The 19,408-nt window shown below is 34.5% G+C and overlaps 1 protein-coding gene across 27 annotated transcripts in view; it reads right to left on the bottom strand.

Moving 5' to 3' along the window:
• The window catches only part of MYCBP2 (MYC binding protein 2), a 173,871-nt gene that overhangs the window by 63,300 nt on the left and 91,163 nt on the right, over nucleotides 1-19,408 (bottom strand). For 21 of the 27 annotated variants that reach the window (XM_085593528.1, XM_085593539.1, XM_021548051.4 and 18 more), the window contains 14 exons: nucleotides 18,384-18,575; nucleotides 17,331-17,537; nucleotides 16,469-16,600; nucleotides 15,787-15,965; nucleotides 13,152-13,294; nucleotides 12,263-12,363; nucleotides 10,868-11,086; nucleotides 9,537-9,762; nucleotides 9,117-9,235; nucleotides 7,754-7,841; nucleotides 4,806-4,858; nucleotides 3,912-4,084; nucleotides 3,528-3,672; nucleotides 1,532-1,744 (listed from right to left, as the gene is read on the bottom strand). In XM_085593528.1, the coding sequence (XP_085449654.1) occupies nucleotides 1,532-1,744; nucleotides 3,528-3,672; nucleotides 3,912-4,084; nucleotides 4,806-4,858; nucleotides 7,754-7,841; nucleotides 9,117-9,235; nucleotides 9,537-9,762; nucleotides 10,868-11,086; nucleotides 12,263-12,363; nucleotides 13,152-13,294; nucleotides 15,787-15,965; nucleotides 16,469-16,600; nucleotides 17,331-17,537; nucleotides 18,384-18,575 (2,190 nt within the window). The remainder of the gene's footprint in view (nucleotides 1-1,531; nucleotides 1,745-3,527; nucleotides 3,673-3,911; nucleotides 4,085-4,805; nucleotides 4,859-7,753; nucleotides 7,842-9,116; nucleotides 9,236-9,536; nucleotides 9,763-10,867; nucleotides 11,087-12,262; nucleotides 12,364-13,151; nucleotides 13,295-15,786; nucleotides 15,966-16,468; nucleotides 16,601-17,330; nucleotides 17,538-18,383; nucleotides 18,576-19,408) is intronic. The other 6 variants (XM_077781355.2, XM_021548052.4, XM_021548060.4 and 3 more) reach the window with 1 other exon arrangement.

The raw sequence follows: 19,408 nt of genomic DNA, 5'->3' as shown, positions 1-19,408 counted from the left end.
ACAGAATATTGACAATGACTTTAATTCATAAAGTTTTGGATGGAAAGGACTTAATGTGAAAAGAACCTTAACTTGAAAGGAAGATTCTCTGGAAAAGCACTAAATACAGAAATCAAGAATGTTTCAACAAGAGAGATGCTTTTTTGATTTAACCGTGATGTCTTTTTACTTTTATCTTTATGAAGGTTTGTACTGTTATTATCTTCTAAGAGGATTTTAAATGAATCCTTCCATTTTCATTTTCCCTTAGCCTTATTTCAATTAAAAAATGATTACACGTAAACTAGCTGATATTAAGCATTCCTCACTCCATCAAATCTACAGAAGAGTTTTTGAACACCCTACACTTATACCACTGTAATTTACCCCAAAGCATTTCATGCATTACAAGATATACCACCCCAAGAGTTGTGTGAGCAGATTTGACACCTATCACTGGAAAAGAAGCAGCAGATACCTGTAGTAGACAGTGGCTATCAGAAATATTATCTAAACCCTAATTTGGAATAAATACTTCTGCCTCCCCTCAAGTCACTTTTCAAAGGAGCATCAAAACCAAGAAACATCAAAACCATGTTTGTAGTAGCCCAAATAAAAATGCCAAAATCATACCTTGATATGCACATGATTTAGCAAGCCCTTAAACCATTTCTTATACACTACATTGATTTAATACTTATTTCATTGATCTATGAAGACACTATTCAATACCCAGCTGCACTATTTACACACAGGTACTGCAGCACTATCCTTTGCCCCTAAAAGGTGCCAGTTGTCTGGTTCTGCCCCCACAACCAATCCATACTGATTATGGTAAGTATTATCCTTCTCTACCCTCCTGGCTAATCCTGTCTCATTAAGCTGTGCAACTGTTAGCTGCACACAACATGCCACATCTCTTAACTGGGTCAGTATGGTACACATATGTAAAATTACTGCATGTGCTCTAATATACTTAATCAAATCAACACTAGCTGCTCAGTTTTCACTTCCTTAAAAACTGTTCCTAAGTGTCTGAGCTGATGCATTTAACAGTGGCTCATTTCATCAGATGCTGCTTAATACATATGCATTGATATATATATATATCATTTGTATGCCTTTTTCTACTATGCTGATCTCTTATTTTTTCCTGTTTTTCTATTTCACCTGCTCTAGCTTAAAGTATGTATTCACTGGAACACTCCAACTCCATATTAATAAACATAGTGGTTTAACCTTCCCTTCAGCATTTTAATATGTGGTTTTATTTCTCCCGAATGACTCAGATTAATTTGTTAATCTGTTTAATCAAAATCAAAGACAACTTTCCTTTCAATTCTAAACCAATCTAACTGCTTTAGAGTTTAAGCAATTGGCCCTTTTGATTTTAGTTTATGGCTGAACTAATATTAATCAAAGTAATTTACATTGAATATATTTTCAGATTGGGACCAAAAGTAAATATACATTTTTCCTTCTCTGCTGCATACCTTTACACACTTTGAATGCTGAATTCTATAGTTACATTGCCAAAATTGCAGTAACTTACCTTCATCATTGTAATAGCAATATAACGAGCTTCTTTTACTATCATTGGCTCATAGGAGGAATCAAGCTTTGGTGAAGGAAGTCCTCCAAAGGTCATATCACTGCTAGGGGAAACAGCTGTTGCAGGACTGCCTGGTATCCGCTGCACTTTTTTAACTTGCTCTTGTTGCAAAGATGTTTTTTTCTGAGAAACAGGAATAGCTTTGACTTCCACCTGTAATAAGATGTGGAAGAGGGAATATGATTTAGTGAGAAAACACACACACATTCTTTTAAATTTGATGCACTCCCTGTAAATCCAGCTGTGTCAAAACCCAACATATATGCACACTTAATCTGCAAAGCCAAGCACGGCATCTTGGGAAGATGCCAATGGGCAGGGGAGAAGCACCCAACTGACTCGGCACACCATCAGCACAGGCTGGTGTCACTTCTGCCAGTTCCACAGCACTCCCTGAGAAGCAGCTCACAGTCTGCTATGCCTAGCAAAGTTTTCCCAGAACAGAAAAGTGAAGCAGAAGAGAAAGAAAGCCTTCCAAGTGAGTGCACAGATTTCAGAGCAGAACATCATGGCCACTAGATCAGCAATGGTGAGATTGGATCCTGGCTGGCTCTGCCACCTCACAACCAGCACTGCACATTTATATCGTGCCCTTCAGAGCATGTTTTAACTGACTTTTCCCCCCAGAGGTAGCATGGATCTCCATTAGTGCAGGTAACAGCTAGCAGTACACAATTTTCAGAGAAAGACAGACCACGTGGAAAATAAATTTGTATGTTACTCATCTGCAATAAAGTGCAGGTGTTTAAATTCTGCAGTTTTCACACACAGTTTTCTGAACATTTGATTTAAATTTACCAAAACTTACATCACTGCATTGCACACTGAATGAGTCCAGAAGAATGATTAAATTGAATTAGAGTTTTTGTCACTTTAATACATTTGTATTACAGTGCATTGAACAGTAATAATAAAACCAGCAATTATTTTGATATTTTGACATATCCTTTTCCCGATTGACAGGAGAAAATCACTACTGAGAGTCTTACACTTGTTCTATCACTAAGTCAGAAATCACACAAGTTTCACTCAAGCAGTGTTTGTGACTAAGCTCATTCTTGAGTTATTGTTGGTGAACTGCTACTCATTTCTAGGTTTACAACTCACTATTACATCATATACAAAGAACAGATTTGAGAGCTTTTCTCACAGGAATCATGCTTTTGTAAAAAGTACTTCATCTACACTTGAGCTTTAACAAAACCAACCACTCCACAGTAGCAGTGGGCTTTAAAACACAGAAGAAACCTAATTTATTAGAACTACATGAAAACCACTTTGTGTCTGTTTTGTTTGCATTACTTTACTACTTGAAGCAGCACACTTTCATACATTCCACATAGGTTTTACCCCAAAATGTACAAAATTCTTCTAACTCTACCTGAGGCTGTCAAGAGCACCTCCTTTCCACTACTGAAAAACTGTGGTTAACTAAAGAGGCTGAAGGTAAGCACAGGAACACCAATCCTTGCCAGCTATCTTTATTAACTGCAAGGACTACAGGAACTTCCAAGTATTAGAACCAGAAAAGGCAAGAGTATTGTTCTAGTCTAAAATAAAGTGACCATAAGGTGGTCCACCAATGTGATTATTTTTTTCCATCACAAAGTCTACAGCTTATAATACTCTTTCCTGGCTTACAAATTAAAAAATGAGTTCTTGTCACTTTCATAATCACCATCAAACCTCACTTATGACTGATTATTTATGCAATTATACATGTGTAGTTCATTACAGGCAAGTTATTAATTTCATGAAATGGTGCTGGCATAACACAGAATTTAGCAGGTTTGTGGATTTAGATGTTAGAAAGTCTGACTACAATGAACTTCTGAATTCCACTTTCTGTCCAATACAAGAGTATGCTGTGGAATACCTATAATAAAAACTAGAAGATCGCAAGCTTAGGCAGAACAGCTAAGCTTACAATAATTACCTTCATATTAGGAACATGAACAACTTCCCCATACTGGTCTTTTGTTTGTACTGTAATAACAGTCGGCCAACCACACCGGATGTCATCCTTATTCAAAATCAGTGATGTTTTCTGAGGATCAGCATATGAATCTGGCTGCAGCCACCTACAGCAAAGAAAAGCATCTAACATTAAAATCTCTTACAGCCTCCAAAAGACAAATTCTTACTCTGTACAAAAGTGACACAGGGCTAAGAAAAGACACTAAACATCTGAATGTCTACATGGTTTTAACTAATGTATTAATGGAAACAATATAGCCAAAGAGTTTTATTTAACTAATACTTTAAATAACTATGACAGATCTACAGCCAATTAAAAGGACAAGCAACAGTGCAGTTTTACCTTGCAAGTCGTCCACCACTTGATCCTGGTACACAAGCAATGAAATCTTCCAGAAACGACTGCTCATTGCTTTGTACCTGCAGGGGAAGACTGCCTTCGAGAGCTTCCAAAATGGTTGGTGAGTGAGATAGTGCCAAGCCTTTCCCAAGAATGCCTGAGTGAGCTTTACACACCTTTTTGTTTTTTTGGCAGAGGTTAGGGGTTGAAAAGAGACACAGAACAGCTTTTCAGTAACATGTGCACATTTTCCCATAACCTGACACAATTGGTGAAAACACTTCGGGCATTTAAAAAACTGTTCAAGAAGAATAAACTTTACCCTGAAAAAGCTTTTTAAAAAGCCATCTCAGTCTATTTAACAATAATTTATGCCAAAAGAGGTTAAATGACGTTGAGTTGAGGGAGACTCAGCATTAACTCCCATTGTACTCAACAAAAAGCCATCAGCAAACTAGAACAGCAATCCTATTATTTGGGATTTTATTAACATCACTGCTCAGCTGAAAAAGTGATTTTATTTCTCTAATTACAAAGACATGTAAAAGACTGATTTTGGTAACATTTAAAACTTGCCACATACAGCAACTTCAGCCAAATGGATATTTTGAAATACTTGTCATCTAATGTTCTATGTGACATTGTAAATATTTTCTTCCAAGCAGATTAATTATTAAAAAACATTGCTTACTTAATACTTAAATACTTAAACACTAAATACTAAAACTAAAGACTTAAATACTAAAATTATGTATGTTTTTTTTTTTAAACTGCTACATAATAAGCTGGATTCCATTCTACTATAAAAGCCTTACAAATGATTTTCTTCTGTAGCAGACAGTTTCAATGCAATTATGTGCTTAAGTACATTGCAATGAATAAAAAGCTGCAGCATACCTGTAAGGCAGCCTCTTCAAGTATCTCAAGATCCTCTTCAAACTCAATACCTGCTGGAAAAATATAACAGTTGTATTATCTACATATTACAGAATATGAGATTCAATTCTCTTCTGTGAAGCCTTTTATATTACAAATTTCAAGTCTGCATAATGATGTATCATACTGTTCAATCAGCAGCTAAAATATTATTTTCAAATAACATAGTAAACATGCAGTATTGTGTAGTTCAGTGCACACACAAATGAACAATGCAAGTTACATAGAACAAAAATTTGGTGCTTATCTTTTTATCTCCAAGGCACTATGTATGGCAAGTCTTTGGATGTGACTAGATACTTTCAGAAAGATTTTGAGAGGTCAAGATGGTTTATGGGAAGCAGTATCTCTAAGTATGCAACAGCTACACCCTTTTAAGAGCTTACCTTTGTAAAATTATTTGAAAACCTGATAAACTCTGCACAATTTCATGAATCACGATTCTTCCTAAACCACAAAACTTCAAATACATACTATTACACAGTATTTATTTCTCACAAATCCAGCTCCAAAGTCTGATGATTCCAGGATGACCAGAATTGCCAAACACAGTGAAACAGATAAGGCTACCATATTTCTACTCTCTTTTAAAAACACGTCAAGCAATTCTACTAGTCAGAAGAAAGAGAAATAAGAAAATCAAGTCCCAAGGTAATTTTTAAAATTCAAAGAAATAAAGACATCTAAAAACTGCCCTCAAAAATAAAGTACTACTAGATTTGATACAATTAAGAAAGCAATAATAAAAAATACATAAATCAATTTCACACTGCTGTTTAAGTCAGAATCTTGGTCATAGTCCAGATCTCTCTCGGGAAGAAGTATCTTAAATTTACATCTTGAACTGGCAAGAAGGAAGAACAACCTTTTGAACATGGTAACTTGAACAGTACTTGGATATAACTCTCAAAGATACTTTTCCTAATATGTGAAGAGATCACTTTCTGGTCCATCTTCTTTTGCAACAAAATAGGTTTAACCTTATCAGGTCCATCAAAACACTTTTATTCCTAATATTTCTAGAGGAATACTCCCACAAATATTTGACTAGTTGCACAATGAATACACCCACTACAACAATTACTATAAAGTAAAACTGTAGAAATTATAACAAAGTATGAAAAGTCTACTAAAAAGGGCCTTGTGTGTATGCATTACAAGAAAGTCTTTTATATGATTATTGAGTCTATTATTTTGTGTAGTTCACACTCTTCCACAAGATGACAGGGCTGTGCAAATTAGAAATGACAATACTAAAGAACCATTTCATGTGCAGCAAAGAGTAGACGATACATAACCTAGGATGCAGAGAAAGAAAAAAAGTCTGATACTAAGGCATTTAAATGTTGCTCTAGAAAACAACAGCTTTAGCAATTTTTCTGCCAGTGTTCTTCTGAGACACCAGACAAAACACTCAAAGCAAAACTGCACACAACTGAAAACTATCTTAAAAGTCTGTACAGTATTTTCAAATTTGCAAATACTACTACTGTTGACTATAACTCCCCAGTTTTGTTTACTCAGAGGGTCCAGTGGTCTTGGAGAAAAACAATACATTATATAAGCACTGTAAACTTGCCAGCAACCTTGCCAGACTTGGTTGAAGTTCTTGAGCTGGTGTTAGATAAACAGACAAATCAATTGCCTTTAGATCAGTCATCAAGAATACTCCTTATAGGCAATACACCTATCCCTCCTCTCTTGCAGACCATACACAGCCACTTTCATACACAGCTGTGACTGTACAGGTAGCTTAACTGCATATTTTATTTCAAATTTCTATGGTATGGCATACAGTCAATCTATGTGTCACTCTTCTTATTTTAGGCATTTTAACAGAATAAACATAAAAAGCTCCCAAGAGAGAAGTACAAAGTATTGTAAAATATGGGAGATTAAGTTATGAGGATTTCAGTCTTCTTGTTGTTGTTGCATAGAAGAGCAGCAAAACTAAAAGAAGTCAACAAAACTAAGGAGCTTGAGGGATAAGAGATGAAGGCACAATTTAACCTGTAGAATTGCCTGTACTTTGGAGAGTGAAATCAAGATCTTCTAGTGCAATTGAGGTGTCTCCTTACAACATAAAGAAATTTGTAAACAATCCAAATATACAAGCAAAATACTGGACTAAAAATACAAAGAAGATTGTGTGATTATAACTCCACACTGATCAGTGTTTTCCTGTTCATAAATCCACGCTTCCAATGTAACAGTATCTGAGCTTTGATTTGTGTTCCTAAAATTATCTGAGCTATCCTATTATATATTATGAGCTTGTTTTTCCTATATCCTGATGTTATTTTAAAGAAATTCTATTACTCATAATAAGGCTGCACCATTAGAAGTTCTACCTCCATATTCCAAACTCATTTCCCTTACATTTTCAATTGCAGCTGGGTTACTATAAACCTCTATTTGCAGCCTCTGCTATAAAAATATGTGGTTTTTTTTCTAATTGTAAAAAAAGCTATAGTAGAAATATTTTTAGCAATAAGGTCTACAGATGAAATGGTCATTTTCAACTTGAAAAGAGTAATTTTAAATTTAACAATTCAATGCTGCAGGTATTTTTTAATACAGAGTGGTGTGGAGTGTGGGGAGAAAAAAACAGTGAAAGAAAAATACAAAGATGATACCTACACATTTATGAAGTACCATGAGGAAGCCGTGGGACACAGTTCATACAGTCATACTCTACCAGTGGATGGGTGAGTTCATTCAAATCTAAATTACCAGGTCTCCCTCCTCCCCATATGCACACAAAGGGAAAAAAGTAAGCAGAAAATACTGCCAGCTTTATTGTTTGATTAATTCAGTTTCAAGACTCAAATTAAAAGCAACAATAAGATTTAAATGTACTATAATTCAGAAAACATGGACAGTGATGAATTAATGAAGTATGTTCTTACCAATAGGAAGTGCTAAATCTTTCTTCATCAAAGCTGCTGCACAGGATCCTCCTAAATTTGCTAGTTCTTTCTCCAGCTGAATAATACCCTTAAAATGAAAAAAAAACCCCAACAAAATTAGTATCTCAGAAAATAGGATAATCAACACATTTTCCTGACAGTGTTTTATCTTAAATTTATATGTCCCAGTATTTGAAGCTTCTCAGCAATGTATTTCTTGTCATACAGCAACTGCCATGTTCTGCTGTGACATAGGACAGTGTATAAAAATTTTTAGAATAAAAAGGTATGTTTGAAAACAATTACTTATAATATTCTTTAGATGACAGACTTAAGGTATTGGCTAGCATGTTTTAGCACTGAGCATTCAAAACATGCCAGCAGCTTGGTTTGTAAATGCTTTAAAGGAAAACAATGATGTATGAATTGACATGGGGTTTTTTGCTTAACCAAAAGCTATTTCTATTCAAACACAGACTAATTAGATCATCTGTAGCAATTAATTTGATTTTGCTGAAAGCCAGTGGGACCACCATAGATAATAATCTTATGGCATGTTTTCTTATCTGAAATGTAAAGAAATTCCAAAGAAATTAACGTTCTGAAAATCTGAAGAGATGATTTAGCTTGAGCAAAATCCAGGAATAAGATAATGTAAATCTTCTGTGAGGGTTGTGTAAGCAAGATGCAGACTTTGTGAAGTCCACATGAACCAACAAGTCCAAAGACTCCCAGGATAAGGGAAGTCTTATTTTTCTGGACGTAGTATAAAACATATTAAGTGTTTTCAATAATCTCTTAAAATAAGCCAAGAGAAAGAACTGGGTCAAGGACATGAAATCGAATCTTCCTTTTGCAATAAACAGTGGTGGAAACGACTCATGTCCTTAAGGCAAAATGAGGAGACCACTGAGTAAGCCTGAGGTAGCCTAAATGCACACAGCATTTCCAAGGAGTCAGAGTTCTGGTGCAAGTGAGCACTGGAAAATAATGCAAGTACGTCATTCTATATGCAGTGACAGTAAAAAGATCCCACATCTTGGATCTCTGATGCAAGAGTAGGCCAGAATTTTAGGAAATCTTATATCCCTATCTCATATCACTGACATAAAACCACACAGTGTTTTTGCAGAGTGCCACAAACCACACAAAAAGCCATTTCAATAATATCCTGATTAAAGAATTCCAAATTAATAATGTCCTTAACAAAAAAAAAATGTTATTATTTATATAAAATTAACCTAAAAATATTTTGCTAACATAACTTAGCCATAAGTGGGAATACAAATTTTTTTACTCTCAAAAAATGTATTAGGTGATTTATTAGGTGAAGCAATTATAACTATCTCACTTTTTCCCTTACCTCATCACTTCCTGGACTAAATTCATATCCAATTGCGTAACATTTGAAACCATAAAAACAAGCTTTTTCATCTTTCACATAGTCTGATGCAGTCTCCAGAGAAAAAAGTGCTTCATTCCCTTAGAGAAGTAAAAGAATAAATTAATTTAATAATATATTCCTCCTCTTTGTGTGTTTGTTTCATGTAAGCATATATGAAACCCAGCCTTTATACGTAAAATATTAATTGAAACAACAGGAAAAACAAGCAGATCAATATTTCAAGCAAGAAACCTACTACAGACATAATTAACTTGCCAGATTAGATAAAGACCCTTCTTTAACTTTGTTTGCCAAGATAATTCTGCAGAAAAATCAAACTTCCTTTAATTACTGTAGTAACTCACATTACTAGTAATTACATCAGTTTCTATGTATTACCTGGCAATACTAACACCATGGTAGGCCATCCTGAAGATCCAGAGAACTTTTTCAGTTCAATCCATGAATTAAGGTTCTCATGAACAGAGGTATGCTTTGGTCCAAATCCCAGACTCTGTGCAATTCTGACAGGAATTAGTAAACGAAGAACATCCTCTGACTGAGCAGTACCACACTGAGTGTCAAACTCTATTGTTATCCACCTGACACATTCAGGAAAAGTCACCTACAACAAAGCAGTAGGTTAATTATTTCCAAGCTTTTTCGGTTCTCGGAGTTTTTCTTCATATTTACTTCTTCATTTCTGTTTGGCCTTAACTCTAATTTAGTCTAAGAAGTGATTTAATTATGTAATTCTGCACAATTGTTTTGGCATTCTTTTAATTAACATTAACTTACTTTATTCCTTGAAATTTATGTACACCTGAAATGTTTTGCAATTTACTCAATTATAATCCTATGTTATAACTTAATACTCTGTTTACATATTTGCACTGGCACCACTTGTGATTGTTTTTAAAGAATTCTGTACAGGTTCATTAAACAAAACAACCACAGACTACTACAAACATTGAACTCTCAAGATACCTTTTTCAAATTCAAACTTCAGCAAACATATGAATACCTGTTTTTTGCAATCCTAGAAAAGTACAGAGCAGCTGAATCCCACTTGTGAATGTGGCCTACAGTACAACAGTTCTGTAGCATATAGCTACAGAAATTCAAATGCAGTAACTACTAAACCCAAGGCTTTAGACATGCTCCATAAACTTACAGAAGTAAGCATTATTGCATCAGCACGATCACATGGTAACTACCTTTTCTGCAGTGGATGTCCTGCTGTCACACAGGACAAGCACTGGAATAGTAGAATAATAATTTATGTCCTGTTCAGACTCTTGATTATATGTTTGCAACTTCTGAATATTAATTTGACTACAACGGATTTTATGTATTCTTACAAAACATTGTTTTAGCATTAGGTAAGAAAGTCCGATATGTGATTATATGCTCTATAATAAAGGCTTTGAACTTCTACAACCTCTACAGTTAGAGCAAAGAAAGTCTGTATAACAGCAGAAAAACCTAAATTTAGGGACTTAGAGCAGGTACCTGAACTAGGAAGCTAAAACTTCACTATTTTCTACTATACTTGATGTAGAATTTTGTCCAGAAAGCAGTATAGCAATAATATAAGGAACTGTCTTCTATATTAGACAATATTAATTACCATCCACAGCAACAATTTTTCAGATAGCAAATGCTGACTCAAGAAAACTCATGTGCAGAGCTTTTAAGAAGCAGCATGTGCACTTAGAAATGGTGCTCACCTTATAGTGTGTAACAGAGGCAGGTTTATAGGGATGCTCACTTTCTACAACAGCATAATGATTGGAGGTAGTACAAGCTGAAAGCCCTTGCTCTGGCTGGTTTCCAGTGGTGCTGTCTGTAGACTGATTTGGGTTAAAAGCTGGAGGGGCATATTTCTGATTCAGAACTGCCACAGAAGGAAGCAGCTGTTGTACCAGGCCAAAGACCTCAACAGCAACCTGTAACATAACAACACATGTGTTATTAAAAAGTATTATAACATGGTGAAAACAATACTCTAATACTTCAATTTCTCTTCAGTGGTTGTTTGAACATTCTCAGAATATCACTAATAACAATTCATTCAGTCATTCTGCAATTCTGCATCTACACAATCCTGACAGAAACACACCAGAACATTAATGTCCTCCTCGAGACTACCAAAGCTGAAACAGGACTCTGTATATAACTGTGACATCCTTTCCGTAAAATAGCTTCTACTGAAACCTTGAACATTAACAAACAGTAAGCAAAAGTTCACAGAATGTAAGTACCATACTAAAGCCAAAATTCAGTTATACTTTATAACCATATTAATATTGGGGGATTTTTCAAATATTCAACATATTTTAATGTGTGAAACCTTAAGTATTGCACTGTTCCCTGTAATCTTCACTACATTTTCTAAGCAGATGAACACTTCTACAGCAAAACACTTGGTTTTTTTCAAATCCCAGTTCCATGAAGAAACAAAGTAACTAAAATCTCACAGTCATGACATGCTGCTAGATCTTAAATGGACCATTCTATTTCCTCCCCCTTTAAAAAAAAAAATCAGAAAATATGACAGAGCTCATGAAAAGGCAATAAAAGGCAGTAGTGCCTACTAGCTAAGGATTATCAACATTTGTAGATCTAGTAACAGATCTCAAGAGTGTCCCAGACCAGGCACATGCAAGAAATGCCATGGCACTGGAAAGAAATGTTCTTTTATTTATAGCTGATACCTTTCAAACTCTAAATTTGACAGAAAATATCTTAATTTAATGAGCAATGCTCATTACTGTCAAAATAAAATTAACGTAACAAACAAATAATTTCATCCCACCAATGTTCATCAATGAGCTGTAAATGACAATCTTTTCATTCTTTGTCTTTTCTTACTACTAAAGCCTGTCATATTTCTCTGCTTCCTTGAGGTATTTTTTTTTACCACGTTTGCAATTGAAGTTAAAGAAAAGGTCAGTAACTGTTTTTTAAATTCTTGACTCATGGAAGATTCATGGCACATGTTATCAATATAAACCGCTAATTTACAAAATAGTAAGAAATCAAGATGTTGAAATTTTCACAGCAAACCTTTTCCTTGCATAGTATTCACACATTTCTTAAGTAATTTCTCTTGAGGAGCATACCTTGGGAATAGCTGCTGCTACTGGTCCTATGTAGGCTATGATGAGGGGAAGCAGCATTGAAAACAGACTGGAAGAGCTGAGTAATTCTGGAATGTCTTCAGCTAAATAAAGATAATAAGAACAGAGGTATTATTAATAAACATGCTATGGTTCAAACCCCATCTTATTTTTTTGGTTTGCCCCTTGTGGGTTAAACGTCTATTTCCTAGATTATGTTTACTTCAAATTGTTTTCATTATTTAGGCACTATTGAATTCTAAGTCAGCCAAGTCCACCCAAGATAAATATAGTGTTATGTATAGTCCTCTGTTGAAAAATGTCCTTCTCATAGAGCATTATTTTATTGCATTCTTTGCCATTTTGTGAAGCTGTGTTCACATTTATATGAATATGTTCAATATAAAGTTAGCACAACAGTTCTCCCAGCCCTTCAAAATGAGTTTTATAGCACTATGTAATATACTGGATATTTTGGCTATGATGGCTGATACCTACATTTCTCAAAAAAGGGAAGTTTAAGTGCTTATATATTAATTACATAACCAGTCCTACTGATTACAACCTCTGTGCTAAACACTGAGAAAATCTGCAACTAACTTGTCATAAAACATCTTTAGGAAATAAAGAATCTTACCAGCTTTAATATGACACTTGCTAAATTGATGAGCAAATTTATACAAAGTATCTGACTATGCTATCACAAGCATAACTCAATGACATAAAAGTTACTCATAGTTTGATACCTACAGCAATGAAAGGTTAGAAAAATATTCTTTGGAAAGCAAAAAAGAAACATCCCAGCTCTTGTATTCAGCTCATATTCTACTATTATGGCTTGCTAGCAAAGTAAAAAGTTTTGAAAACTAAAGTAAATTTTCTCAAACCTTACCATCTACAGCAAGAGCTCTGTGCAACAAGTCTTTGGCTGCTCGTACAACTGCACTCACGACAGAAAGAGCCCTGCTACAGTTTTTGTCCTCTTCATTAGCTTTGTTCAACAGCTGTGACTGCAGATCACCATCATACTCACTCCTGGATAGTGGATTAAGTTGAAGTAAGTTCACAAATACAAAATTACATTTTAAAAAATTACTAATTTTTGGTGTAGAATAAGCAAAACAATTTTTGATAAAGCAATAAATAACCACAGAAAAACTATGGAGGATATTTTGGAGAAAATGTCTCACTGTTAGCCCTTTGCAAGAACTTTGGCAAAAAGTATAAAAGCATTTTGCTGCAATATTTCTTTTCTCTAGATGCCTTTTAAACCACAGAATTAATTTCTATGCTCTTCCAAAGCCAGTTCTCTCTCGGTAAAAACAGAGCATTGTTATTTGATAACAATGGTAAATGCTTCACAGAAACAAGTAAAACTTTGGTACTGGATATTTCTGCATTTTCATGAGAGACAAAGATTCTCCCTTCTTAATGATTAATTATGGCTTTGAATTACAGTCTTGGGCTTACACTTAACAAACAGTTCTTTCTTTTAAATCCACTCTCTATGTCAAATTAGGCTCTCCTAAACAACATTATGCATTAAACTATTTCATTATGGTTCAATTTGCTTTTTCAAAGCTATCAAATGACAATTGCAAATAATTCAAGCCTTCAATATGATAGTGATTAAGCCTTGCAATAGAAAAATAAAATCACTTAGTCAACATGTAAAACAAAATCTATCTGTTGTCTTTTGTATATCTTATGTGTGTCCATTATCTTATTTCAGGACTAGCACCTCAGAGAATTCAGAAATTTTACTTTGAGCAGTTCAGTGAACAAGGATAGCTCTCCTCCTCTGTCATGTGAATCAATCATTCTTACAAAAAGATTGTTTTTTCAAAGTGTCCTAGAATTGTAGCTTTGCTGTCAGGCTCAAGCCTTTTTCATTTGAAATTTTTAGCTACTGATGGTAGGTGCAATTCAACTGAGTACTTTTCCAACAAATCCCTCCAAAACTTTTTTGCCCTTACCAAAGGTGTGTTAACTTCTGTATGTGGCCTTTCTTTGCATATGCCTAAGAAACATTTCTATTGATATCTGAGCATCCTTCAAACAAAATGAAGTGTGACTTTTACAAGCTGCTCTATAATAGGTGACTGAATATTTGTTTCTTTGCTGTAGACAAAACTTCAAATCATTACGTATCAGTGAGTCCTCAAAATAAGTCTATAACCATAATCATGCAATAGAGAAATTTATCTTCTCCATGCAAACTACAAAGACATTGCAACTGCTGGGCTGTAGTCGCAATTGTTTTCAACATAATTTATTCTGTAACAGTTTCAACCTTGTACCACTAGTCTTCCGAAGGCTTCTTTGAATTTTATCAGTTGAAACTAAAAAACCTGATCTGAAGACAGGACTTTGGTGTGGGGCTTTTTCATATGTTAATTTATCATTGTTAGAGTGCCTTGAAGTTTCCATTACTGAAATTATGTCCTTTGCTTTTTTGAAAACAAAGAAATTGTTATTTCTCTTTCATTGTCTCTTTTACCCTTATAAAAGCAGATCACCTATGAGTGAGAATATTTGTTTACCATGTCTTTTCCTTCTTACATAATGATACTTTCCAATTATGATCCTTCATAAGAAAAGCCAAGATTCCAGAAGACTAAATCAATTAAAGTATCATGTATCATTAAAGACCTGCACCACTGCAATTCCATTCTTTAATAAGCAATTACTGTTTTTACTGGTATGCTGGATCTTGGAGCACATGTTCTAAGGCAGTTTAGAGCCATCATATATCTTCATATATACTATGATTATAATTTTGCTGGCCACTTTATTTCTTCATAGTTTACCTTCTTAAGAGCAACATGTTCATGTGCTTGTTAGTCTAAAATAAATCAGTTTCATGTCTTCTATATCTTTTATTATATACTCACTTCTCAGACAATTAAAGATAAAAGTAAATTACTATTCACTGATCCTTTTATTCCTTCCATCTTCTGTTGATCAGCCTTGTACTGCCAGTTTGAAAATCATGTCTTTATACAAATAAGGGTAAGCTTTTCTCTGCAAAAGCATTACCACAAGTGAATTCCCACTGTCATCCTGAAAGGCTGAAGGAAAGCTCCCCTGCAGGACAGTCAGATGTTTCAGCACTTTCTTCAGGCAATTGCAATTTCTCTTTTTATACCTTTCACCTCTAGGTAAGAGAGGAGACAGTTCCTATATAAACAGACCTTTCTTCAATACCTCATGCAATTATTTCTGGAAACTGAAGAACTGAATGAATTGGTATATTAAAAAACAGAAATTGAAATAGTGCATCTTATGAGTTACTCGTATTTAGAGCTTTAAGGTAGTAAACAATGTACCTTGTAAGCAGGTCAACCATCACATTATTTGTCAAATCAGAAAAAAATAGAGAACATAAAACAAGACTGGAAGAGGCATCACAAACACACTCTGGATGCATTTATTTCTATCACTTCTTAAAAAAAAAGACATGGTATAGTAGCGCTGTGATGGTTTTGTTCCCTTTTCTTAGAAATGAATCATCACAACACACAAACCTGTAATAAAGAATCTGTGGGATTTGTCCTCGTGTTTGGTTGGTGCCATTACTGCTCAGACTACACGTACTGAACGTAAATGTTACCCCATCTGGACACTGAACCGTGGTCATCCCACCATCGCCATTGGCAGTCCGGCTTCCATAATTCCTCAAACGAACTGCGTATTTCACATTTTCCTTAGAAAGGAGAACAAAAATCGGTTGCAGTACAAAACAAGTATGTAATGGTGTCATGCTATAGGAAAGTTATTATTTTACATTAATATTGGAGAGTTTGAAAAGTCCCTCAAAGCACTCTACAAATGAAATTAAACAGAAAAGATCCAGCATTTAACAAAAATCAGAGCTGTTCTATGCTCCCAAACTATGGACCACAACTTAAATTACTACTTTAGAGCCAGCAGGTATCCAAGGAAATTAACTATCAAGTTGCACAAAAAAGGTTGCATTTTCAAAAATACTCTAAAATTACTAGGCAACTATAATCATATGTGCTTATAAAAACTGGGATCTAATTTCTCTAACAGCTTTTAATTTATAGGCTGAAGTCAAGACCTCATGAAGTCAAGATCAACTTGTGAGTGTGCATCCAAAAACCCAAACAATTTACACTGACCATTTCCATTTTCTTATCTAAAGAAGTTGCATGAAACCTACAGATGTGCTTTTATTTTTTTTACCTTCAGTGGCACAACTTTGTCAAGTCTGATTTCAGCTATGTCACTAGGAGAATCATCTGTGGTATAAGTTCCTTTAACCAATTCTAAAGATGTCCATCTATGAGAATGAGTTGCATCTCCAGTATGATCACTCTGATTCAAAGAAACGAAGTTATTTTAATACATTTATAATGTAAACATGACACATGCAATTGTGCAACTTACGTTTCATTGCATAAATTTTTACACATGGCATTACAAACAAAAAGATGAAAAACATGTACAGAGTCAACAGTAAAGCCTTTCCTAAAGAGGAAATTACTGAGCAAAGGTTAATTTCCCATAGTAATTTATGCTTGTCTTTGGAAAAGATCAGAATTAGTTATAGTGAACAACTGTGTGAAAAGAACAGTAGTTTTGCTTCATTACAAGAACCCACAGCACAGTTTTATGCTGCTTCTAAGATAATACATCAACAGCACATGAAACATCTGTAGGTACAGTCTGATCATGCTGCTAGGTCATTACCCTTTTCTTCAATATTTGGTTATAAAATAATTTCTTATTTTCATTCATGGTTTACAGAGAGGTAACTGGTACTAATTTACATTGATCTCCAAAAAGTGAAAAGCCTCCAGTACTTGAAATATTACTTGGAATAAAGGAAGAGTTGAAGACAATAACCAAGATATGGACCCTACTAGATATGGTATGAAGCTTGTGGTAATACAAAAATCTTCACTACAAGCAAAAGCCCTATTACCAGTGCACTGCTTTACTGGTAGCCTAGACTGAATATGAATATATGACGTTATAAAACATACTCTTAAAAAACTTCTGAGGTTATTTTTGTTCAAATTGTTTTCCCAAATGCTGTACTTACATCATCAACTAATACCTCCAACTCATACTCATGAATTCCTCCTCCACCATAAACAGAAAATCCTACTACAACTACGCCAGGTTTGTCAACAGAGAAACATATTGCATCAGGGGATCCATTTCCAGTATTCCAGCTTCTTCCCTGGCTTGTTTTAGTGAATCGGTTTGGAGTGGATTTGACAGAATGGAGAGAATTTAATCCATCAACCTGTAGGAAGTTAAATACAGTTGTCAGAAACTATTCACTGCTAAATGTTAGACAACTTTAATAAAGCAAAATTTAGTGAATTAAATCAACAGATTTTTTAACTGGGTAAATTTTAAAATTCAACTCATAAGCCATAGAAGATGCCATTAATTAGCCTTCTAGTTAATGTTGACTAAAAAGAAAAAAGAGTATTTCTCATAATTAGAAATTAACTAGGAATAATCAGGAATCCAACTAGGTTTTTTAAAGTATTTAAATATATATTTTATAGCATAAATTAGCAAAAAACACAGATTAGCTGTACTAAAAGAAAGGTGAAGTATTTCTGCCTTAGGTAAATAAAGGTGAGGTATTTCTGCCTTAGGTACAGTCAAGATCAAAAGAGGGCAAAAACAGATGTTACATAATGGTAAAAACACCTTGAATCAAGATGTTATCAAAAGCTTGATTCTATCTGTGAGAAAAGCTTATTGATAGCACAGAGACAGTGACACACCTTTAACAAAGTCAAATACTTTTCTGTCACTTAATGAAGTTATAGCCTCCTGAAAGGATTGTGTATGTACACAAATATGCAGGCAAAAAGCAAAGTACTCAAAAAATTGCCATTTTTTAAACAATCTGCAGTATTCTTTAGCACTAATGAAGTCGCTAATTATAACAGTACTTCTCTAATACAGTGAATATATGCTTTTAAATGTATGCAAAACATCTGCACTACTCAAAACAGAGAATCCTAGAATCTCTAAGATTTGCACACCTACAAAATACCCATCCCAGCCTGTATCACATTCATAGTATGTTTGTCCTGAAAGACTTCTAAAAATTATTTTATAGGAGCTTTACCTCAGATCCTAGTGCTGATGCTGTAAGTTCACTCACAATACTAGCAAGCAGCCCACAGGTATTAGAAACTAGATGTGAAGAGAAAAGTTCATTTTCTCTTCTAAGGCTGTTCCGTACTGGCAAAACAACAATGACCAGCATCTTTTCCAGCACTTCCCGAAAGCTTGTCATCCCTGAAACATTTTCTTCACTCTGCAGTGTGAACAGAAACAATGACAAATGACATGGTTATTTAAAAAAAAACCAACAAAAAACCCAAACTTTCACATTTCAATTACCTAATACCTATAATATATCTGTGACTTCATGAAGATATGAAAGGTTCTAGAAGGTGGAAAAAAATTAAAATTCTCAAAGCTCTCATAGTATGTATTCCTCTGTCAAAAGAATTGATTGATGTCCTTAATTTCCTGTATGAGGTGGTGACAAGTCTTTTATTGCATTGGAAAGGTACCAGATACAATGTCCTCCCCAGGAGAGGTCTCTTCTTAATATCCTATACAGCCATAAAACCTATGGGCTTTAAAAGCTTACAATAAAACACAGTGGATATATAGCTACCTTCAAAACTGTTAATATGATTTTCTTCTGCAGTGTCTAAAACAGAAACTTGGAAGCTTTATTGTTTCGGCATTAGTAGAAAGAATCTTCTATGCAAAGAGGTAAGACAAAACCAGTGGTGGGATGATTATAAACACAGTTTTTCTTTGCTAAATGAAGACTATGAAACAAATCTAAGATTGGGCATTTATTGTGTCTTCTGCCTCGTAGTGACATCCACTGCTTTCGACAAGAAAAACAAAATCAGCTCAACTGATGAAAATCCAAGGTTTATCTTTCTCAGTTTTTTGTATGCCAAAAACAAACCAAGTAATGAACAAATATGGAAGACAATCAGGCAAAGCAAACCTGTAAAGAACACTTTTCCATCTTTTACAGTTAGGAGGCTGCTGTATCCAAGACACAAATATTATATTTGCATTTAGTAGTGCCTGGTGGCTTTTCCTTCATTAATTTGTAGAGAT

The sequence above is a fragment of the Lonchura striata genome, chromosome 1 (genome assembly GCF_050655825.1).
Source record: "Lonchura striata isolate lonStrDom1 chromosome 1, ASM5065582v1, whole genome shotgun sequence".
NCBI lineage: Eukaryota > Metazoa > Chordata > Aves > Passeriformes > Estrildidae > Lonchura > Lonchura striata.
The sequence above is the reverse complement of the archived record's forward strand: the minus strand, read 5'-3'. Positions and strand labels throughout refer to the sequence as shown.